The 25,246-nt window shown below is 47.6% G+C and overlaps 2 protein-coding genes across 2 annotated transcripts; both read left to right on the top strand.

Moving 5' to 3' along the window:
* Nucleotides 1-9,718: 9,718 nt before the first annotated feature.
* LOC128270460 (uncharacterized) lies at nt 9,719-10,705 on the top strand. The gene has a single exon (XM_053007861.1). The coding sequence runs from the start codon at nt 9,719-9,721 to the stop codon at nt 10,703-10,705; it is 987 nt and encodes a 328-aa protein (XP_052863821.1).
* An 11,134-nt stretch (nt 10,706-21,839) lies between these two features.
* On the top strand, nt 21,840-23,357 carry LOC128270459 (uncharacterized). Its single transcript, XM_053007859.1, has 2 exons — nt 21,840-21,912; nt 22,756-23,357. Exons 1-2 carry the CDS (start codon nt 21,840-21,842, stop codon nt 23,355-23,357), a joined length of 675 nt encoding a protein of 224 aa, XP_052863819.1.
* The last annotated feature ends 1,889 nt before the right edge of the window (nt 23,358-25,246 follow it).

Raw genomic sequence — 25,246 nt, 5'->3', positions numbered from 1 at the left:
ATAGATTCAGGAAAGAACCAGCTGATAATAGGAGATATCAATCAGCTGATAATAGGAGATCAGCTATCGTACATCTATCAAACCAAAAGCCAGCTCGAGTCAATGAGATTCCACCTCTCGCAAATGAGCGCTTCATCCTAAATCAGAATGAAACTCAAGTGCAAGATAAGCTTAATTTCCCTGCAGAGCATCTAAACAAAGAAGAGATACGCGCGCTGGCAAAGGCATTAAAACCATTCAAAGACGTCTTTTTCAATGAGGGACAACAGCTAACGTTCACACACGAAATTACACACCGAATTGAAACCAACGACGATAAATCATCAAAAAACCTACAAATATCCGTACCATTTGAGGGAAGTGGTATCTGAACAGATACAGAAAATGCTGGAATCAGGAATTATTAGGGAGTCATCATCTCCTTGGACCTCACCCATATGGGTGGTACCAAAGAAGATCGACAACTCTGGCAAGAAGAAATACCGAATAGTGGTGGACTACAGGAAGTTGAACGAAAAAACCCCTGCGGACCGATACCCTATCACGAAAATAAGCTTAATACTCGACCGCCTCGGAAAGGCCCAATATTTTACTGTATTGGATCTTGCAAGCGGTTTTTTATCAAATTGAGGTCGACCCCAAGGACATTTCAAAAACAGCATTCAACATAGACCATGGAAAATTTGAATTTATCCGAATGCCATTTGGGCTGAAGAATGCTCCAGCAACTTTCCAAAGGCTGATGGATTCAGTCTTAAGAAAGCATCTGGGAGTAAGATTCACATTCCTCATAGACTCAGGAGCAGAAATATCAGTCCTAAAACCATCAAAACTAAAGAACGGTTCCCTTATTAACACCAATCAGATATGCTCACTCACAGGCATACAATCACTGCCAGTAGATACAATAGGATCAATAGAAATCCCATTACACTTATCTGACACAAGTACAATAAAACACACTTTCCAAGTCATACCAGAACATCTACCAATTCCAACAGACGGAATCTTAGGACGAGATTTTTTCTCAAAATTCCGATGTACCATCGACTACGACACCTGGACATTAACCACCATAATACATTCCCAAATAATACAAACCCCAATACAAAACAAGCTAAACGAAGTAATAGTACTTCCACCCCGTTGCGAAGTATATAGATTAATAACAACAGAACCATCCACACTACCTAACCAGGACTACATTATTTTATCCTCAGAGATACAACCAGGGGTATTCTGTGCAAGTTCAATTTTAAGCTCACGGAACTCATTGATTAAACTTATCAACACAACGAACAATACAGTAAAAATAAAGCTAAATTTTGCAAATCTAATTAAACCTCTAGAAAATTTCGAATTGTACCAATTCAGCAAAGAAAATCGAACAAGTAGAAAAGAGCAATGCTTAGCAGAACTTGACCTAACTAATACACCCCAACATGCCTAAAAACCACTGGAAGAACTCTGTTTAAAATATAACGACCAATTTGCACTTCAGAACGACATACTAACCTCTAACAATTTCTATAAACAAAAAATAACCTTAAACGATCACACACCAGTTTACATAAAAAAACTATAGAACACCAGAAATCCATAAAGCAGAGACAGAGAGACAAGTCCAAAAAATGCTCGACGATAAAATAATTCAACCGTCGACTTCACCTTTCAATTCCCCAATACTGTTAGTACCGAAAAAATCTACTAACAACGACAAAAAATGGCGTCTCGTAGTAGATTTTCGACAACTGAACAAAAAAATTGTCGCAGACAAATTCCCTTTACCACGAATTGACGAAATACTTGACCAATTAGGTAGAGCAAAGTACACTCGACCTAATGTCAGGCTTTCATCAAATCGAACTGGAAGAAAACTCAAAACAGTACACAGCCTTTTCAACAAATTCAGGGCACTATGAAATGAACAGACTCCCGTTTGGACTTAACATTTCACCAAAAAGTTTCCAACGCATGATGACGATAGCCCTTAGCGGACTAACGCCAGAATGCGCATTCTTGTACATCGACGACATTATCGTTACCGGTTGTTCGATTACCCATCACATAAAAAACTTAGAAAGAGTCTTCCAAAAACTAAGACAACACAACCAAAAACTGAACCCGGCCAAATGCAAATTCTTTTGCGCAGATTTAACTTACCTAGGGCACCATATTTCGGCCGACGGAATACAACCCGACAAGTCAAAATACTCAACCATACAAAATTACCCACAACCTCGAAACGCCGATGAAGTTCGTAGATTTGTTGCATTTTGTAACTATTACAGACGGTTTATTCCTTATTTTTTCAGAAAAAGCTGTCTCATTGAATGCTTTACTGAAAAAGAAGGCAAATTTCATTTGGTCAAAAGAATGCCAAAACTCGTTCGAGGCACTAAAAAAGGAACTACTAAGTCCCAAAGTATTGCAATTCCCAAATTTCAACAAACCATTCTTCCTCGGTACAGACGCCTCAAAAATCGCTTGTGGCGCTGTACTCGAGCAAGAACATAATGGTATTAAACTACCAGTTGCTTTCGCTAGCAAAAAATTCACGAAAGGCGAAAGCAACAAATCTACAATCGAACAAGAACTAACCGCAATACATTGGGCAATTACCTACTTCAGGCCTTACCTATACGATCGAAAGTTTACAGTAATGACGGATCACAACCCATTGGTACATCTATTTTCAATGAAGAACCCATCTTCGAAACTAACACGCATGAGACTTGACCTCCAGCATTAACTTTGTTTTCACGCACGCGCACCGCTAAAACGAGCAGCAAATGCGCCGACGAGAACGCCACCTACACTCTCAAACCGAGAGCAATCCAGTACTGAGCAACGAACGCGCAACAAGGAGCAAACGCGCCGCGAACATGCACGCACACACTCAAAGCGGGCAGCGCGGATCGCCAGCAGCGACCGGTAACTACAATCGCGTACCGACCACGACCATGCCTACATAGATCGCAGGCAACGAAGTTCGCGCCTCTGCAGAAGGCGGACAACACATCGCAGCGGCTTCACATCATCGACGAGATCCTCGATACTGCTTCTTCAAAAATTGTCATGCAAGTACCGTTACGTAATAAAAACACATGAACATGGTTAAAAAAATAATAATAATTAATTAGGAAGTAAAGTAGGAAGATGAAGTTATTTTTCGAAGCTAATGGAGGAAGCTCGGTTCACAATAGAAAGTAAATTGTTAATACTCAACCAAATTCTTATAAATTTGAAAAAAAAAATCCAAATAGGAGGTATAGAGAGGCTACCCTTAAGAGCAAATTCAGAGAAGCAAACGAACTCCACAAGCAAGTACTCGTCTCATTAAAAACAATAGGAACTAGCGAACAAACAGAATTATCGTCCCGACTTAGAAAAGTATATGTTTCAATTTGGAGTCACATTTTGGAGTCACATGTTATATGTCACATTTTGGAGGCTCACCTTGAAATTCCCAGGTTAATATCATTAAAAACAGTATCGGTGGCAAATTTAAATTGAGTAAAGCTATTCAAAAAAGTGAAAATGGCTTCCACAATAGATTTGATAAAAACCATTCCGGTTCTCATCCCTGAATTTGATGGCGATGGATCTAAGCTCAATGGCGTTATAGCCGCACTCAATGTGTGCAAAACACTCATCACTAATGAGAACAAGTTAGTTGGCATGCAGGTCATACTATCAAGATTCAATGGAAAGGCTAGAATGGAACAAGAACAACAAGTGGAACAAGTGGAAAAATTGACCTTGAATTAGAGAATGCGTACATCAGGGAAGAAGTACCGATGGCTACAGCTACCAAAATGGCCGTAAAGGCAGGTGTCAAGACTTTGACTCAGGGTGTCAGAAGTAATGAGACTAGGCTACTATTGAAAGCCGGCAACTTCGAAACGTTGTCTTTGGCAGTTGAGAAGGTGACAGAGAATGAGCAGAGTCAGCCTGCTAGCCAGTGTAGCGTATTGGCTTATCATGCATCACAAAACCACGGGCATAACCAACAGAACGGGCGATTCAATTCTCGTTATCAAAACCAATACTGCAACTGCAGAGCCCCAAACTCGTACAACAGTGGTAGGGAAGCAGGATACCAACCCCAACCGAGGTACGAAAATCTCCGTGGGTATAACAGAGGTCCCAACAGAGGTAACTCGCGTGGATTTGGTGGTAGAAGAAACTGGCAAAGAGGCCATAGGTCCCGTGTCTTCATGTCACAATCGGGAAACCCATCGGCCCCTCAGCAACCCAACGCTGGGACTCCGAGCCGAAGCCAGGAGGTGGAACAAGAAGCCCTCCAAAGCCCAACACCAGTTTCTCAATTACAGATCCAATAGAGAAACGACAACCAGCTAATGCTGGAAAATATCCGATTTTTAATCTCAACTCATCTTACTCAAATTTTATTTTTGTCAAATTGGGTGATTTAACATCGAAAATAACCTTGTTAATCGATACCGGTGCTGACGTTTCAATAATGAAGGCATCTAGTATGCATCTCTCTGAACTAGTTTATACACACGAAATAAATGCCAAGTAAATTGTAAATCTGTAGTTATATTATAAGCCCACGAAATGCGGATGAAGTAAAGAGATTCGTAGCATTCGCAAACTACTACAGGAAACACATAAAGAACTTTGCTAGGCTTAGCAATCCTCTGAACGAATTAACAAGGAAAGATGTGGAATTCAATTAGTCCGACATCTGTGAACAAGCGTTTAAAGAATTAAAACAATGCTTCCTTAACCCTCCGGTCCTCGATTACCCGGATTTCTCGGAGAGCAACACTTTTACGTTGCAAACAGACGCATCAGGGAAAGCATTGGGGGCAGTGTTAAGTAACCAAAACACTCGGCCTGTTGCTTTCGCCAGTAGAGCACTGAACAAAGCAAAGCTTAATTACAGTACCATCGAGAAAGAACTGTTAGGACTGGTATGGGTAATACGCCATTTCAGGCCATATCTGTATGGCAGAAAGTTCCTGGTTTTCACGGATCACAGCCCATTGGTGTATCTATTCACGTTAAACGATCCATCAAGCCGGCTGACAAAATTTCGATTGGCTCTGAAGGAATATAAGTTTGATGTATTATACAAGAAAGGATCAGAAAACGTGGTAGCAGATGCTTTATCCCGCATCTCCATCGAGGATCTTAAAGCCCTAACAGCGCAAACCTCACTTGTTTGTACCAGAAATCAGACTCAAAAAAAACAACGAGCCACACCCAAACACGAGGGTGTGGAACCGGTAATCTACATTAAGGTTAAAAGCGGGACGGCACCCGAGAACACATCTCTAGATACCCAATTGAAACAAGGTATCCTCTGGATTGATCCCAGCACGTCATTGACTCACCTACGGGGAGTAATGAACCGGCAAGTGGATTACGCAGAGAGAGCCGCGATCAAATGTTTAGTAATGGAAAACACTCCCGCAAACAAACAGCTTAACAGATTAATAGCAGCCATGAATATAGAAAGTATGCCGCACTACACTTGCGCAGATTGGAGGGGCTCAAAAGGAGGATGGCGAGAGAGCCATCTGTAGCGGAGGGCTTAGCCCAGCTAATGAGAGACCACGAAGAAAAGCAATACATCAGAAGGGCAACCCAAGAGGACATTGAAAGGGAAAACCGCAGAAGGTGGTACCTTCCAATATTCCCAGTGCTAAACCCTAATAAGCCTGGAAAAGTGAGCCTCCTTACTCGCGATATTGTTACGTTTCAGAGAGCGAAGCATCGGCCTGGCAGGGGACATCAAGGAGATGTTTCACCAGGTGAGAATACGGCAAGAAGACCAACTGAGCCAGTGTTTTCACTGGCTCGATGAATGCGGGAACGTCACAACGTATGTGATGCAGGTCATGACGTTCGGGGCCTGCTGCTCCACCAGCAGCGCCCAATACGTAACGAATGCGAATGCGGCACGCTTCGCCGAGACACACCCTCAGGCCGTCGACGCTATAACGCAATCGCATTACGTTGACGACCTACTTATTAGCGTGGATACTCCCCTAGAACTTCCCAATCTGGCCAGAGCAGTGTGGCACATTCACCAACAAGGAGGGTTTGTAATCCGCAACTGGGTGAGTAATTCACCCGAGGTAGTTTCAGAGATAGAAGAATGTCCCGCCGAGGCCCGATGTTTAGACCTGAGCGAGGCTAAAACTGAGAAAGTGTTGGGGTTGTGTTGGGACACGCACAACGACAAGCTGACATACAAAGTACGGTACACCGCCGAGAACAGAGAGCTGATTGGCAGGACACAACGTACTACCAAGAGGGAGGTGTTACGGTTACTAATGGCCATATTCGACCCGCTGGGTTTAATCGGGGTATAGTTGGCGCAACTGAATATTTAATTTAATTTAATTTATTAAAAAGCCAGTGTTCGCCGTCAGGCTAGACACTAAAATCTTAAATCTAAATACTACAAAAGAAAGAGTAACAGAGTGAAAGAGTGGAAGGAAGAAAGAAGATGGACGCAAAGAAACCACCACAGAAGGTGAGGAAGTCCCGCGACTCAGATCAAATGGAGGAGTTGAGTGGGATGATTAAAGTCCCCAAGAAGAATTATGACATCACTCGCCGAAGCTTTCGCAGCAATGTCAATCCACGTGCGCAATCGCAATCCACGTGCGTTTAGGTAGTATAACGTGCAGGAACCAGAACGGGGAGATGAAGCAACCGGCCCAATACACCGCTATGCGGGCGAGCCGTGCTGCACAGCAGGCAGGCAGAGTGGCGGGGCCCCATCACGCAATGAGGCAGCCTGAGGCGAATCGTCAGAAGATGTTGAGCGAGGGACGTTAACAATCGAGGCCGGACGGTGTACAAACTCGCCAAAACGCATAGCCGACGGCCACATGGTAGCAGATAGCGCAACGGCCCGCAGGTGTATTGGTAAACCGATTTTGAACGAGACAAATGAGAGGCCATCCGTGCTGGCCCCGGCTTTCGTCAACCGATGCACCACTACATCCTCGGTGGAGAGCCGTGTTCTGACGAAGGATGCCACCACGTTATCAGTGCAGGACGGTTTAAAGCCCGACAAATACAACCAAAACCTCCTCACTACAAGGCAGTCTTCAATGCCGGAGCCAGTAGGCAGTGACCCGGTACCAAACTGCAGCGAGTGATTCCGTGTATCCAGTGTATTATCGGCATGCCGAGCAGCTGTTTGTTTTTTTGTCCGAACATCCAAGCAGCTGTCATTCAAAGTAGTGGTAGGCGCGGCTGGTCCGACCAATGGTGGGGCGACCGCCTGCGGCGAAGCGTGTTGTGTAGTGATAGTGCTCGACGTACTCGCGCAGCCGGGAACGTAATCAGCAACAGTGCTGGCTAAAATAGGCTGCGCTCCAACACCGGGTGTTGTTGCAGTCAAAGTCACGATCGAATCTTTCCTCTTCGTCCAGGCCGGTGTATTGGTGGACACAGGAGCAACCGTCTGCGGTGAGGAGTGCGAAGTGCGCGTGCGATTTCCAGAAGAGCGAGAGACGCAACTGGAATTGGAGGTTTTTGAAGATGTGGTGATGCGTGTTCTGGTAGATGAAGTGGAGCCATCTGAGCTTTGTAACAGCGCTTCAATATTGGGTTTTGATGCACTACAGGCCACGATCGACTCCTTCCTCTTCGTCATGGTCGGCGTAGTGGTGGACACAGGTCGTACGGCCGAGCAGGCAGGAGCAGCCGACTGTGGTGAAGTGAGCTCAGCTGTGGGTATGGCGTTGTTTGTAATGGTGGTTTCCGATGAAGCGGCGACGCGACGTGAAACAGATGAGATGGATGCAGATGAACTCACGCCTGGATGAGGTAAGTGAGAGAGCCGGAACTCGATCTCATTCCACAGTTTGCCGATCTTCTCATCAAGGAGGCGTGAGAGCTCACTAGATGGAGACCAGCTGGGCGCGAAAACATCTTGGCGGCACGGTTCACAAAACCATCTGAGGTTCTGCATGGCTTGCAGCTTCTTCACACAAGATTTACTCAGCTTCAGACAATCTGGATGAAATCGTCGATTACACGGTACTCCCAGCTGCCAACCACTGCAGTTAACGGAATCACCGGCAATTTGTAGCGAGCAGACCCCACAGACGGCCATTGCTGCACACATAAAACGCGAAGCACAAACGCCCGAAGCTACGCCACAAATTTCACGGAATCAGCAGGCGAACCACACGTATATGCTAGCGAAATAACGAATTAAGTGTCTTTCCAGGAAGCCGACGCGGGTGCCACCAACGATACCGCGCAACGCACTCAAAAACCACGAAAGAATTGGTAAAAAACAGCAGAGCAAAGCAGAGAACGTCTTATCAGTGAGAGTGATGAGATGAGAATGTTATTGTCGCAGGTATGGCGGTCGGGAGTCGGATGAGATGACCCGATCACGGACGAAGTGTATGAAAAGTGGGTCAGCTGGGTACAGATGTTACCCAAAGTGGAAGGAATAAAGGTGCCACGCTGTTATTTCGGGGCCACTCCCTACAGCTCAGTAGGCACAATTGAGCTTCACACCTTCGTCGACGCCAGTGAGAATGATATCGCAGCGGCGTCCTACCTGTGAGTCACCGTAGGAACAGAGGTGAGATGCGCCCTAGTAGCCAGGAAAATGAAGTGGCACCAGCAGGTTAGGGAAGCGAAAGTAGAAAACGTTGTGGTGGTTACGGACCCCGAGATGCCGCGCAACTATTGGCCCCTACGAAAAATAGTTAAAACTCACCCGAGTCACGACGGGAAGGTACGGCGCGTAACCGCGCGGATAGGGAAGCGTCTTTACGAGCGACCGGTCGCGAAACTCGCGGTATTGGACGTCCAACCCAACCAACAGGTCACCGAAAGTGTTCGAAACAACGGCCGACGGCTGACGGTGATGGCCACCGTGTTCAGCACCAGTGCACACGAGGGCGGCTGACACGGCGAATTGGACGACGGCAACACCGATAACGTAATGGCACCCGGCCCGGGAATAGTGTGTGTGGCGCACTGGCCGATCAGCTGGTGACCGGGCCGAGGTCGTGACCGGAGATGACGCCGTTGCCGAATGAGTCGAGAATTAAGAGCGTGAGAAGCCAGACGGGTTTTTTTTAAACCCTCGGTGATTATTTCATTATCCGCAAATAAAATTATAAGGTTTGAAGAACCGTTTGTCTTCGCTTTTTCAACCCAGTTGCAGTTCGCAACATTTAAAAAAAAACCCCGCGAAGTGCTTCGAGTTTAGCTCGAAAAGTGAAAGATAAGTACTTGTGCGTTCGAGACGCCAATGCTCTCGAGTTTAGCTCGAGTTTCAGTTTTAGCACGGAGGACAATAAGTGCTTGTGCGTTCGAGACGCCAGCACCATCGAGTTTAGCTCGACGATTAGTGTTAACGTGTTTAGCACGCCAGGAAGAAGCGCTTGGGCGTTCGAGACGCCAGTGCTTTCGAGTTTAGCTCGAGTGAACAATAAGGAACATTCCGTGGTCATTCTCCGGTGATCCGAACGATTGGTTCGTGTTCATCTCAAACTATGAGCACTCCACGGCCATCTGTGGGTACAGCAACGCGGAAAACCTACTCAGGTTGCAACGGTGCCTGAGAGGTAAGGCTCGAGATACCGTCTCAAGCTGCCTTGCCCATCCGTCCACTGTACCGGAGGCAATTTCGATCCTGACGGAGTGCTACGGCCGGCCGGAACTAGTCGTTCACACTCTGATGGAAAAAATCCGGAGAATGCCGTCGCCGAAGGAGTATGCGTTTAACGCTATCGTGGACTATGGACTCGCGGTACGCAACCTGTGCGCCGCGATCGGAGCGTCAGGGCTCCACGAATATTTCAATGGTGGATCGCTACTGGCGGAGCTAGTAGAGAAACTGCCTCCCAGCATGAAGCTTAGCTGGTATTACCATCGACGCCGCCACTCGGCACCAACCTCAGTGGCCTTCAATGAGTGGATGAGAGAACTTGTCAGTGCTGCGTGGCATGGAGTTACGCCCGTCGTTTCGTCCGAGAACTCATCTAAAGACGATCGGTCTTCTCGCCGGCCACCGCAGGCTGGGTCAGATTCGCGCCGCAAGGACCATCACCAGGGACGCACGTACGCGAACGTTAACGTCCACACGACGCAGAACCCTCGCTCCTCAGACCATGCACCACATCAAACCTGCCCAGCTTGCGCCGGTGAGTGCGAGCAAATGGCGAGTTGCAGTAAGTTCTTAAAGATGAACACCCGCTCCCGGTGGGACGTAGTAAAATCCCACAACCTTTGTAGAACATGCTTAAGGACACATCAAACGAGATGCCAGGCACCCGCAGCATGTGAAATAGGCGGCTGCAAGCGACGACATCACAAGCTACTCCACAATGGCGGGAACGCCGCTGCTCAACCTGGAGCTGCCAACCCCGAATCTACCGTCAGTTGTAACACCCATTCTGGGCCTCCAAACGAGGCGCTCCTGAAATACGTTCCGGTGACCCTCCATGCCAACGGGAAGAAGGTGAACACCATGGCCCTGCTTGACGACGGCTCAACGTCAACTTTCGTCGAACATGCGCTACTCAGCGAGTTGGGAGTATCGGGAAAGCCGCGACCACTTTGTGTAGCGTGGACCGAGGAACAACAAAGATACGAACGCAACTCGGTGGAGTTGCCACTCCAGATCTCCGGGCAACAGCACGACGCCAAGATCTTCACTATGTCCGCCGTACACACGCTGTAGGAAATAAAGATCCGCCCACAGTCGGTGCAACCCGAGAAGTTTGCAGAGCGATACCAGCACCTCAAGGGACTTCCAATCGCTCGCTATGACAACGCGGAAGTTCGGGTCATAATAGGAGTGGACAACAGCCACTTGAGCCACTCCCTGAGAACCGTCGAAGGAGGTGCGGAGCAGCCGGCAGCCGCGAGAACCCGCCCTGGGTGGACAGTGTACGGCCCGTGTAAGCTGCAGCGCCTCGACGGGTCCCCGAATGAATCGCTGAACCTGCACCTGTGCGCATGTAATGAACGCGACGACAGCGTACACGAGGCGATGAGGCAATATTTCTCGCACGACTCGCTGGGTGTATACGGTGCGACTCCCACGCTTAAGTCAGCCGAGGAGGAAAGGGCGCTGAATATCCTGAAGACCGTAGTGCACCAAACGGCGGGCCACTATGAAGCAGGGCTATTGTGGAAAGCCGACACCATCACACTACCGAATAGCCGGGCCATGGCTCTGAAACGACACCCCTGCCTCGAGAAGAAGTTACAGCGAGATCCTACACTAGCGACGGCAATGCGAGAAAAGATGGAAGAGTACGAAAAAAAGGGCTACACGAGAAAGCTCACCGCGGCGGAACAGGCGAAGAGCTTACCAAACGATAGGTACCTGCCCATCTTCCCCGTGGTGAACCCGAACAAGCCGGCGAAGGTACGTGTAGTCTTCGACGCTGCTGCCAAGGTGAATGGTGTCAGTCTCAACTCGCCAAGCACTGCCCACTATGTGAAAAACACCAACGCCGATCGATTTAAAAACCAATACCCGAAGCCGGTTGTTGGAAACAACGGCCGTGGAAACGGTGATGGCCACCGTGTTCAGCACCAGTGCACACGAGGGCGGCTGACACGGCGAATTGGACGACGGCAACACCGATAACGTAATGGCACCCGGCCCGGGAATAGTGTGTGTGGCGCACTGGCCGATCAGCTGGTGACCGGGCCGAGGTCGTGACCGGAGATGACGCCGTTGCCGAATGAGTCGAGAATTAAGAGCGTGAGAAGCCAGACGGGTTTTTTTAAACCCTACGTGAATATTTCATTATCCGCAAATAAAGTTATAAGGTTTGAAGAACCGTTTGTCTTCGCTTTTTCAACCCAGTTGCAGTTCGCAACAGAAAGCATTAGCGCGTAAATAAAATAAAAAAAGAGCGAAGTAGGGAAATCGTAACACAACAAACAGGTTTATTGATGATATGACCACGAGGAAAGTTGACAGAAACTGAGTTGCCAGCGGTGAAGAGTACGCAAGGTAGTGTTGCGTATAACAGTTGGGTCCCCTCCACCGCTGTCAACTCAACCCAGGTTAGATAAACAGAAGGCTGGAAGTTACGGTGGTAAGCAGTTCTTGAACAACGTTTCATGGATCCCACGCTTGGTTATGCGCTAGAACTGCTATAGCTGCAGTTATGCGCTAGAACCACGTTAGCAACGTCACGGGCACCGACCGGCAGCGCTGCGACAGCATAACCACACCAACGGGCAGTGTCAAATATCAGCGGTTAAGCAGAGGACGAGTTCCCACGCTTGCAGCCCAGCCCAGGTGCCAGCGGCCAGCAAACTAACTCCGCTTGCCGAAGTTAGTGCATCTCCGCTTGCCGAAGTTCAGCATCGTATCAACACCAATGGGCAACCCGTTTCCGCCCATTCTCGTCGTCTACCACCCGACAAATACGCCACCTCACGTTCCGAGTTCGAGGCTTTAATGCGACAAGGAGTATGTCGCCCTTTGAACAACAGCTGGTTGAGCCCGTTTCATATGGTAAAAAAAAGTTGATGGTACTTGGCGCCTGTAACAAATTGTTACATGGACGGTTAGGAATGTGTCAGTTAAGCGGCCGATAATATCGACCTGCCCGCTTAACTGTCGGGACGATTGCGCCACAGGCCAGCAGAAACCGCTCCACTAACCGTGCACCTGCGCGAGAGAGCGATCTTGCTTCGGCGCTCGTGTCCTCTCATCCAGACGGATCGGGTGAATGTCCTCGCCCGATCGGACTGCGCGCGAGAAATCGTCTCGGTATAAACGCCTAGGTGCCAGCAGCGAGCGACCTTTTTGGATTCGAACGCTCTCGCGATAAGACACGGAACTTTTTAACCATTCAAGGGGAACCGTTTGAAATAAAGTTACCGTTTCGAATAAAGTTACCGCGAATGCCGTTAACGCCGATTTATCCGATTTAGTGACTCCGAGCGATTATTAAACCGTATAAAACGCAACCCACAAATAAACGCGTTAATACAAGACGTGTCTTTAATATTGTGTTTCCCGTCCCGCGAAAGAATCCTGGTTTAGCACAAGCGTGTGCTAAATTTGCTACGTGAGCCGCCGCGACTGACAACGCGTGTCAGTTGCGGTGGTATCGGTCAAAACGTCATTGCGAACACGTTCCGACCGGAAGCCGTCAGAGAAACGGCCCTGGTGAGCACCGAGTGCCCTCCGTGGGTATCAATTATCTGGTATATATATCGGCCCCACGACCAATATCGTCCTCTTTCATCATCGTTCGCTGACGAACACAGACGTGTGAAACCTCGACGGTTAAATAGTTAAAATAAACGTTAGAATAAAGAGAATAAACGTGACGATGCTTTCTTGCAAAATCAAATCCAATACCGGCCATAAATCACGAAATAGGCAAAACACGAAACCCGGAAAACAGGCGTGTAACAAAACACCACGTTTCAGGAAACAAGCCAGGGCTCAAGCAAAGACCCAAGCAAGAAATCGGATATGTAAAAAAACACCACGCATCGAACGATCGGATGTTCGGTGTCACATAAATTTAAATGAGGACGATACCCGAAACTAATAACATGTGAAAAGATGTAACCCGAGCAAGCAGGGCCACCTAGATAGACCACCCATAAGAAGCAACATAAGAACGTAAACATAAGAACGAAACAGATTCCGGGAACACAACTAAAATCAGTATAAATAAAGTTTGACCCGCTTTAGAGATGAAGTAGTCTGAAGACGGAGATGAAACGAATACTTACTTACTTACTTAATCCGGCTACAACCGCCGAGCGGTCTTTACCTGCCTCAAGGAATCTTTGCACCGCTCGCGGTCGAGAGCCTTCGTCCACCCCATAGAAATACGATGATACGATGAAACGAATAACCTCGTTGTTGCGGACAGTAACATCAGCGGCTCGATAAAGCATTCTCTAACACTCTCTTCGCTCTCTGAGCAGAGTTTTTTAATTACCTTATTGTTTTCGTGCATAAACTGTTGCATTCGCAACACTCGTGTTAACATTTCTTCTCCGAACGGAATCGTTCAGGTCCCCCCACCAGCGGTAAGGCGAACGCTCTCCCAACGATCAGTCGCCGGCCGCAAATGGTTGGAAAGCTCAGGAAAATAGCAGTGGCCAATCCGGAGTAACATGATACGTTAGTCGATTTTTGGGTGGCGGTGCTTAATATTTGTGTCACCGTACGAGCCTTTGACATCGAAGAGTACATAAGCGGAGGGACAATGATTTACGAGATAGCATAGAAACTCTCAGCCACATAACGTAGACGGTGGAACGAGCACCGACTCGATTTAACAGCTGTAACGCAAACAGATATGGAAAAGTGGCTGGAGCGGCTAATAAAGTCAGCTGGTCTTCGGTCTCCACCTATGTTCATGAGGGAAAAAACCGCATGCCCAGAGGAAGGCTATTGTGAAAAGATAATAGTGCCCTTGTGGTGACTACCGAGCCTTGGCCTTGAATGCCTGCACGATACCGGATCGCTATCTACTACCGTATCTGCAGGATTTCACCATGTCCCTCCATGGGGATCAGTCGCAAATCAGCAGCGAAGCCGAACGGACGCGTTTTGATCGTGATCGCTAGCTACCGAATGCTTTCTTTGTTTGTCCCACTCTTATCTCCGCGACTAGGTAGAGTGCGGTATTGTCTACCTTGGACCTCGCGCGTACAGTAGTTTGCACGAGTATTAGTGAGAATAGAACACACGCGCAGTTGAAACCCGGCTGGCACCGCTCCTCTACTCGCTATGATGCGAGTAGAGAGAGAGAGAGACGAAGTGCCAGTGACAATGGCCGAAACGATTACGGCCAAACGGAGTAGAATGAGCACGCGTAGTCAGGCTTTGCCCGAGCCAAATTCGGACAGCAGCGGGGAGGACGGGCCGGAGGTCAAACGGAGGCCAACCGAGCAGGCTGAGCCTGCCGTGACCTACTCCGAGATGGCAGCGAAGAACGCAGCGTTGAAGCTGCAAAATGAAATGCTGCAAAAGCAATTGAGGGACATGGAGGAGCAGCTCCAGGATATACGGAAGCTGCTCACCGAGCAGGATGAAAGGCAGCGCGCGCAGTGGGCCGTGCTGCACAATCATATAACGCTGCAAGAGCAGCAATGGGAGATGGCTGTGCCTGCAAACAAGCAGCCGCAGCAGCGTATTCAGCAGCAGCAGCAGCAGAACGTACAGCAGAGACCCAACCTCAGTGCAAAAACAGCAGCATCAAGTACAGCAGCGACTTGAGCCTAAGCCACAACGGCAGGGGCCGCAGCTGGAAACAATCAGCATGGAAGAGCTCACCAAGAGCGTAACGGCTGAAGTCACCAGCAAAATTATTGGTGAACAGCAAGCGGCCCTGCGGCAACAAACACAGTCGCCTACGCTTGCGCAAATGGTTGCGGATATAAATGTACCGGACAGCTACGAATGGACGCGTGTGCTGACGAAAGCCGAGCTGCGGCAAGCACGGACGAAGAAGCAGCAAAAGCAGCAGCAACAACAGCAGAAACCGGCAGCGACAATGCGTAGACGAGTGCGCAAGTGCCGGGCACCGGCAAGACTTGTGAAGATGTTGCCACGGACAAAGGACGATGTTGAAAGGACAAAAAAGTTAATGCGGTCGTTGAAAGCATTACAAAGAATGCCAGAAAGCACACGCTGGTGAAACTCAAACCGTCGGCGGACGAGCAGGCTGTGCAGACTGCGATTAGTGAGATGGTCGGTGAAGCAGCACTGGCAACGTGCGTCATGTCAGAGATGACAACGGTGTGCATCCGCGACATCGACATGCTGGCCACACCAGAGGATGTTGTGAATGCCGTGGAGGACCGAATCCACGTGACGAGTTGCAGCGCATCGCTATCTGCATGAGCCCGAAGAAAGCACCAGGCTGTGATGGCATTCCAAACGTGGCAATCCGCGCCGCACTACTGGAATACGGACCGATGTTCCAGCGCCTACTGCAATCCTGCATGGATGACAGGACCTTCCCGGATTAATGAAAGCTGCAGAGACTGGTGCTAATCCCGAAACCGGCACCAGTTAAGCCACCAGAGCAGGCTTCTTCCAACCTGCCGCTCTGCATGCTTAATGGTGTCGCCAAAGTGTTTGAGCGGGTGATCCTTGATCGCCTTAACGAGCACCTTGAGGAAGGTCCAGACGGCCCACTATTGTCGGATCAGCAGTGTGGTTTCCGACGGAGTCGCTCGGCGATGGATGCCATCCAGAGAGCAATGAACGATGCTGTTAAGTATTGGATTAGGATTAGTAGACTGGTAGCGTGTTGCATTAAGACTGTATGAGTAGGAGGAAACGTATGACGAAGACAAATTAAACGTCAGTCGCAAATAAAGGTCCGAACAGGTAACAACTACATTTCGCAACGCTCAAAATGTATTATTTTCGCTACATAAAAATTGGTCCTTTGAACCGGATACTTTGAGCACTACTGGTAGTGTTGTGCCTGTTTCAAGTTTAGCTAGTGTAAAATGTCAAACCCGGAAACAACCGAGTTCACTGGGATGCAAGCCGCATCGAGTCCGATTAGGACAACACAAATCGCAATGGAGGCGGCAGCAAATCGTCTCCAAGCGCATTCAATCCGTAAGTTGGATTCGCTCAGCAGGGCGATTCGATCCAACACAGATGCGGACGAATCGTACGTAAAAGAGTGGAACGACCAATTGCACACCATCGCGACGGCATACGAAAGCAAGCACGCGTCACGTATGGTGGTGCGCAAGTGAATCTCACCGAACGAGTAGTGCAAGGACTACGAGCACAAAGGCAACGGGATCACCTTTCGATCGGAGCAGTCGGAAAAACCAACCAGAGCTCATCACATTCGGTAAATGTAGTGATTCAGTCCCATTGCACTAATGTTCAACTTCCTTTAAGGTTGCACATACTGCCGGAGATAATGTGGAACCTGCTGGCCGCTAAGATCGATTACCACCGGAAATTACCACCGAACATTGAGCTGGCCGACCCGACATGTGGAAACGTTGGAGCAATCGATATGCTTCGCGGAAGGGAGGTGTTCAACGAGATATTGTTAAACGGATTGGTCAAATTTCGTTCGGGAGACAGTACCTAGATGCTACAACAAACGCTAATGGGTTGGGTAGTATCCGGAAGGGCTTTAGTAGAAAGAAGTTGCGTACCAGGAAGCCTGGTTAGTATTACGTGCCTAGCAGAGTCATTAGACCAACAACTTTGTAAATTTTGGGAACTTGAAGCGTGTCAGTCCCCGAACGTATTTTCCCCCGAAGAATCTCAATGCGAATCGATTTTCCAAAGTTCAACGTTCAAAGTTCAAAGTTTGTAGTAGCGTTGCCAAAAGATGCGGAAGGGATAAAAAGGTTAGGAGGCTCGGTCGAAATAGCGAAACGACGACTCCATTCGCTGAATCGTCGGCAAAAAGCCAACCCTGATTTGAAAACGCAATATCAGGAATTTTTAGATAAATACTTAAGGCTAGGCCATATGGAGGAAATCGGCATCGAGCCTATACACGAATCGCCTACGTATTATATGCCACATCATTGCATTATTAAGCAGGACAGCCTTACGACCAAGCTAAGGGTTGTCGTTGATGCCTCTTGTGCGACAGATTCGGGAGTTTCGTTAAACGAGACTTTATTAGTTGGCCCTGTCATTCAAGACGACTTAATCAGCATCATAATGCATTTTCGCTTCCCAAGATACGCGTTGACGGCGGATATCGAGAAAATGTACAGACAAATTTGGATAAGAGAAGCGGACCACCCTCTCCAACGCATTCTTTGGGGAGATGAAGCAAGTGGAATTCAGACATTTCAACTTAAGACGGTGACATACGGAACAGCGTCTGCTCCGTACCTTGCGACAAAATGTCTTCAAGCTCTTACCAACAAAGCCAGCCATCCAGGCATCCGGTAGCTTCTAAGATTTTGTCATCAGATTTTTATATGGATGATTTGATTAGGAACGATTATCTGCACAGAATTATCTGGATTACTGCATTCGGCAGGGTTCAATCTAAGAAAGTGGGCCTCTAATTCGGCGCAGATACTGAATACCCTTCCGCCCGACCTTCGGGAAATGGGCTCCGAACTGTTGATGGATCCCCCATAAGTCGATTAAAGCACTTGGACTGAAATGGACGCCTGCGCAAGACATACTTACATTCAGTATCCCCAATTGGAACAACGATGACTAAATCACTAAACGAACCGTGGTATCAGATGCAGCTCGCGTGTACGATCCGTTGCTACTGATTGGTCTAATCATTATAATCGTAAAATGTTTCTTGCAAGTTCTTTGGGAACGGGGTGTCACTTGGGATGAACCACTAGAGGAGAAGCTACGAGAGAAATGGATGCAGTTTAAGCAATGCGTAATAGAAGTAAAGGATATCGCAGTACCACGTCGAGTACTTATAGAAGTAGCGGATATCGTAGAAGCGCACGGCTTTAGTGACGCTTCTGAAAAGGCATACGGTGCCTGTATATATATAATTATGGCAGGCATGTGTGAGAGCCAGCGGAATAGGTAACACGAGCTCATGGAGTGCTGGCGATCGACCGATGAGTGCCGAAGGAGTGTACGAAAGGTTGACGAGCCACGGATGCCGGGCATTAACATTTGGATCGCTTTAGAGACAAGTTGGTTAGGAAATAAATTAGGACTTATAATTATATACGCACTATTACCGCAGACAGACGAGTCTCAGTGGAGCTACTATGTGCAAAGTCAAGGGTTGCACCCATAGAAAACGGAAAAAGACAAAGGAGAGTAACATTACCAAGACTAGAGCTCTCGAGAGCCTTATTACTATGCCATCTGGGGCCGAAGGTAAAGCTAAGCATCAACCGTAAAATGAAGGCTGTATTCTGAGTAGATTCGACAATTGTGCTGCACTGAATCGCTGGTAATCCTTCCCAATGGAAACCCTTCGTTGCAAACAGGGATTCCGTGGCATCATGTGTCAGGATATGAAAACCCGGCGGATGTCATATCCAGAGGTATGTCACCTAGCGAACTCAAGAATAGCGAGATGTGGTGGCATGGACCCAAATGGCTGAGTGAGCAAACTCAATGGGCATCGCGTACGTCAATCCCAAATGCAAGATTCACGGCGGAAGAATTGGAAGAAAGGGTCATAGTAGCTGCTGTTAACTCAAAGGGCACAAACCCTGTGTTCATGCTTTGATCATCGTATCCAGCCTTAGTGCGATTAGTAGCGTATATTCTGCGTTTCCGTTACAATAGTCAAAGAACGAACCGAGACCAACGACGAAAAGGATTCCTGACACTCTCAGAACTACAGCACGCCACAAAGATACTGGTTCGGTTAGCACAATCGGAAACATTTGGAGAAGAAAAAGAGAGTCTGAAATATGGTCAAGTTAAGATAACCTCGAATATGAAAGCGCTTGCGCCCATATTTAGAGGCAATGATGGCAATGCCCTGCAGTACTAACAAGTTTTTATGTAGACGACTTCATCGGAGGTGCCAACGCTCAGGAAGAAGCTCTTCAGCTTCGGCAAGAATTATCCGGACTACTTGAGCGGGGTGGCTTCGAACTTCGCAAATGAACCTCCAATAGTACTGAAGCACTTTCGGGACTAACCGAGGAGCAGACTCCCTCGCCGCTTCCTCTTGGCGATGGAAGCGTTGTAAAATCATTGGGAATATGCTGGGACCCTATAGAGGACATGCTGACGTTCTTGTCACCACTAACGGATATCGGCTCACCCGTCACCAAAAGAGGCATCTTATCACATATAGCCAAGCTTTTCGACCCACAGGGCCTGATCTCACCGGTGGTCGTAAAGGCCAAAATCATGATGCAACATTTATGGTTATTGCAGTCTGGCTGGGATGATCCGGTTCCCGAGCAACTCGAACAATTGTGGAAGGCGTTTCAGGGAGATTGGCACCTGATTGCCAAATATTGGGTCAAATAAAAAGTTTCCGCCGATGTTCCGCTAAATGGCGTTGGCGTACACTTAATTCGGTAACCACTCGTCGCATCAGGTAAAAATTATGTGCGTTTGACAGGTGACACTCAGAGCTACATTTTTGTCAACAAGAGTTTTGTTATCAAAAACGTTGTTTAAAAGTTACAGCGTCTACAAAATGAATGAAAATAATGAAGAAATTCGCTATATTTACAAATATTATTTCAAAAAAGGGAAGAATGCGTCGCAAACAACTAAAAAAATTTGTGCAGTTTATGGTGAGGATGCTGATTCAGAAAAATCAGCTCGTGAATGGTTTGCTCGTTTCCGTAATGGAAATTTCGATGTCAAAGATGCATCTCGCTCCGGTCGACCGAATACCGAAAAAGTCGATGAAATTGTGGAAAGGATTGAGCAAGACCGGCATGTTAGCAGCTATACCATTGCTGACGAGTTAGGCATCGCCCAGAAAACAGTTTGCAACCATTTGAAAAAGGCTAGATACAAAAAGAAGCTCGATGTTTGGGTGGCACATGAATGGACGGTGAAAAATTTAATGGACCGATTTTCCATCTGCGAGTCTCTGCTGAAACGTAACGAAATCGACCCATTTCAGAAACGACTGATTACTGCTGATGAAAAATGGATCACGTACGACAATAATGTGCAAAAATCATCGTGGTCGAAGAAGGGTGAACCCTCTCAAACTGTGGCAAAGCCTGGATTGACGCGGAGGAAGGTAATGCTGTGTGTGTGGTGGAATTATGAGGGCGTGGTCCATTTTGAGGTGCTGAAATATGGCCAGACGATTGATTTGGCTCTCTACTGTCAACAATTAACGAGATTGAGCCAAGCAATTGCAAAAAAGTATCCAGCATTGATCAACAGAAAAGGCGTTGTGTTCCAACATGACAATGCCAGGCCACACACATCTTTGATGACCAGGCAACAATTGAGATCGCTTGGCTGGGAAGTTTTAATGCATCCACCATATAGCCCTGACCTTGCACCATCAGATTACCATCTGTTCAGATCTCTGCAAAATCATCTTAATAGCCGTACGTTAGGATCAAAAGAAGACTGTGAAAAAGTGGTGTCTCAATTTTTTCTTTCTAAACCAGCGAAGTTCTACGCTGATGGGATTATGGTGCTACCAGAAAAATGGCAAAAGGTTATCGATCAAAATGGCACATACTTGCTTTAATAAAGTTTCTTATAAACAAAAAAAAATGTGTTTGAAATTTGGTTAAAAATCGGCGGAAACTTTTTACTTCACCCAATATAAGGTGCCCCGCTACGCATTGAAAGCTGATTCTACCTTGCAGTACCATGTCTTCGTGGATGCATCCGAGGCAGCTTATGGCGCGTGCATCTACGCACGGTGCACGGATGCGAAAGGAAACATCACTACTATGCTACTTGCATCGAAATCCCGCGTCGCCCCTCTCAAACGAGTGAGCCTGCCCCGCTTGGAGCTCTGTGCGGCTCTTCTCGGTGCGCAGCTATACCACCGAGTGAAAACGACAATGTGTCTAGCTCCCAGCATATCCGTATTGTGGAGTGACTCGACGGTAACTCTTCAGTGGTTAGGATCGCAGCCTAACAACTGGAAGACGTACGTGGCGAATCGAGTGGCAAAAATACAAAGCCTCACACGTGAATGTTCCTGGAGACATGTTCCAGGAGTCGACAATCCAGCTGATCTGGTATCCAGGGGATCATCAGTTTCAAAATTCCTGGATTCAAGCATTTGGACTAAGGGTCCAGTCTGGTTATCACTGGCCGAAGAAAATTGGCCACAGTATGAGCTACAAGTCTCCGCAGAGGCGGGAGCAGAAACTACATCGTATACTGTAACAGTAAAGTCAAAAGACAGTGTGAATCCCTGGTTCAAGCAATGGAGTACGTTCAACAAAGTAATTCGGATGACCTCTATTTGTCTCTTGTTCATCCGCAAAGCAAGGCAGCAGGTAAATGACAATTCCCTTGTCAAGAAGCAGCATCCCCAGAAGAAAGATGTGCTCACGCTACAAATTACGTCAGAACTACTCGACAATGCAAAAAACGTTATGGAGCGTTTAGCCCAGCAGGATGCCTTCGCAACTGAGATCAAAATGCTCAAAGGGGGTCAGGTGACTCCAAAATCTTCAGCACTGCGGCGCTTGAATCCATTCCTCGACGAAGATGGATTAATCCGTGTGGGTGGTCGCCTAGACCTAACACACTTACCATACCAATCAAAGCATCCTGCCGTTCTTCCAAAGCAGCACCCCCTCGCACGTCTCATCGCAGAACATGAGCATCGTCGTTTGATGCATGGTGGAGGGCGTCTGTTGTTGTCTCATCTGCGCCTAACCTATTGGCCGTTAGATGGAAGAAATCTGGTGAAGCAGGTGGTGAGGAACTGCTTCCGATGTAATCGTGCGCATCCAACTCCGGCTCAGCAACAAATCGGTCAACTACCTGAATCTCGCATCACGCCCAGCCGTCCATTTGCAACTACCGGAGTTGACTACGCTGGGCACTTTACCTGAAACCTGTCCATCGGAAGGCTGCCAGTGCCAAATGTTATCTGTGCGTCTTCGTTTGCTTCTCCACGAAGGCAGTACATTTGGAATTGGTAAGTGATCTCACTGCATCTGGCTTTCTAACTGCTCTTCGTCGTTTTATATCTCGCCGAGGTATACCAGCCCATCTCCATTCTGATAATAAAACTAATTTTGTGGGTGCCCGGAGCACCTTAAAGGAACTCTTCTCCATGCTCAACAATGATAAGGACTAGAACATCATCTCCACCGCATGTACTGATCAAGGCCTCACATGGCATCTGGTACCACCAAGGGCGCCTCATTTCGGCGGTCTTTGGGAAGCGGCGGTGAAAACCGCCAAGAAGCATCTTTACCGGCAACTGGGTAGTGCACGCCTAACATTCGAGGGGTATTGCACAGTCCTGTGCCAAATTGAAGCCGTCATGAACTCCCGTCCGCTGCTGCCCATGTCTAGCGATCCCAACGACCTGGCAGCCCTAACTCCGGCCCATTTCCTGATCGGGTCGTCGTTGCTGGCTCTCCCGGATCTGAATTATTCGAGTACCAGGCCCTCTTCGCTGAGCGAACTCCAGCAAATGCAGCTAATGGTGCAGCAGTTTTGGAAGCACTGGAGGAACGAGTATCTGCAGGAACTGCAGAGAGATACGGTTCGCGCCGTCCGGAACGATAGCATTCGCCCTGGACGTATGGCTATCCTGATCGATGACACGCTTCCTGTTACCCGCTGGCCTCTAGCGCGCATCACAAAGGTCCATCCCGGGAAGGATGGAATTCCGCGGGTTGTTGGTATTCGTACGGCACGTGGCGATCTGACTCGCCCTATAACTAAAATATGTCTACTTCCTGACACTCAAAAACAGAATTAGGATAGCAGGAGTAAGGTTGGAAGAAGCAGGGACAAGAAGTTTATTGACATTCTGTCAAAGGGGGGAGGATGTTCGCGCAGAACAAACGGTGGATTCAGGTTTGAATGGCGAGCTGTTTTTGAATGTGACCAGTGCTGCCAATGTGTGGCATCTGTTCCTGTCAAGTGGGTCAGTATGAAAAATAGGCAGCACTGGCGTGAAGAAAGAAGACCAAAAGAGTCTGGCGAAAACCGTGTAACGGAACCGCCGTGCAAGCGAATGCAAATAAAAGAAAACACAACGTAGGAAGAACCAAAAATTATCCGTCTTTATGTTTCGAGCAAACACTCCATATATGGACAGTATGCTACGCGACCGTATAATAGTGGGCGTACGTGACAAAAAGCTCCAATTAAAGCTATTAGATGGAATGGACGATCCACTAGTGAAGGTGATACAGACATGCAAGGTCTTTGAAGCCGCAAGTGAAAACAAGGCATTTCTGGACAGGAAGGTGCAGCCCTTCGAAATCAAAGCCATCGAAGCTCAATCGGATGGGACCCGTGATATCGCAGCCATGTCGAATCGGAAGAAGTGTTTTAGCTGCGGAAAGCCGTTCATACAGCGTCATCGTCGCCCTTGCCCGGCAGTCGATGCTACGTGCTACGCTTGTGGTGGTGTAGGCCACTTCAGGAAACTTTGTCGCCGGAAGCCGGAGAAGTAGCGGAATCAAGAGAAACAGGAGCATGAGACCGAAAAGTTTGACAAAACATCTAAAGCTGTATGCGTGATGAATTGGAGTGACGCAAGTAAACGCGAGCAAACAAGAGAGACTGGCAGTACAAGTAATAACAAAATCATTTCTTTGTATAGAATGAATTTGACGGGCGCAGAAAAAGCATGGAAGAAAATTTATGGCGTTGGCACTGTACAAATAGAATTCAAATTAGACACAGGAGCTGATGTCAACTGTATTCCAAGAAATGTTGTTCAAAGCATTGGACAAGCAATTAAAAACGACAACAGTAAGGAGTTTAATGTAGTAGACTATAGCGCAAATAGAGTCAAGGTGTATGGAACAGTTATGTTAGAATGTGTGGACCCTGAGAACAGAAGTACTAAAAAGGCCAGTTTCATTGTTGTAGAGTCCAAATGCGAACCGTTGCTGGGACTAAAAACATGTATCGAATTCGGATTGATAAGTAGATTGAACACAGTTGTAAACAATATCTCAAATACCAAACAAGAGTTGTGTAATCACTATCAAGATGCGTTTGAAGGTTTGGGAAGGTTTCCCGGAAAATGTGTAATCATCCTCAAAGATAATGCTATCCCTAATTTGTCGTACAAAAAAAGAATTCCGCTGGCTCTACATGCTCGAATCAAAGAGGAACTAACAAAAATGGAGAGTCAAGAAATCATCTCATACGTTGATTACCCGACGAATTGGGTCAGTAACATGCAGGTTGTGGAAAAACACAATGGCAGTCTGAAAATTTGTCTAGATCCAAATGCGTTCAATAAATGCATCAAGCGAGAACACTTCTTGATTCCAACGCAACAAAACTTGCTTAGCCATTTGTCAGGAAAAAGAATTTTCACTGTGCTGGACCTTAAATCGGGATTTTGGCAAATGGAACTCGATAAGAACAGCTCAGAGCTAACAACGTTTATGTCCCCTTTCGGACGCTTCTGATGGAATCGAGTACCGTTTGGTCTAAATAGCGCGCCAGATCGTTATGGACAATGGATGTATTAGTAGTTGCAATTTGACAGCCGAACCGCGTGGTACGAAGTGCAAAAAGAGTCCCGAAAAATCAAAGAAAAGAGCATGTCTGCAGCGGCAGACGATGACGAAGCGGAGGCGGACGAGGCGCTCATGGCCAGTGAGGAGCTGAGATCGCCTCCGA

This window comes from Anopheles cruzii, chromosome 3 (assembly GCF_943734635.1).
Source record: "Anopheles cruzii chromosome 3, idAnoCruzAS_RS32_06, whole genome shotgun sequence".
Lineage (NCBI taxonomy): Eukaryota > Metazoa > Arthropoda > Insecta > Diptera > Culicidae > Anopheles > Anopheles cruzii.
This window is presented reverse-complemented; position numbering and strand designations above follow the sequence as displayed.

Bases quoted from the DNA above. Each gene is read 5' to 3' on its own strand.
- LOC128270460 (XM_053007861.1), top strand. From the start codon at position 9,719: ATGCCGTCGCCGAAGGAGTATGCGTTTAACGCTATCGTGGACTATGGA.
- LOC128270459 (XM_053007859.1), top strand. From the start codon at position 21,840: ATGGAGTACGTTCAACAAAGTAATTCGGATGACCTCTATTTGTCTCTT. The intron at 21,913-22,755 runs GTAAATGACAAT...GTACTGATCAAG, and splicing joins TCCGCAAAGCAAGGCAGCAG to GCCTCACATGGCATCTGGTA.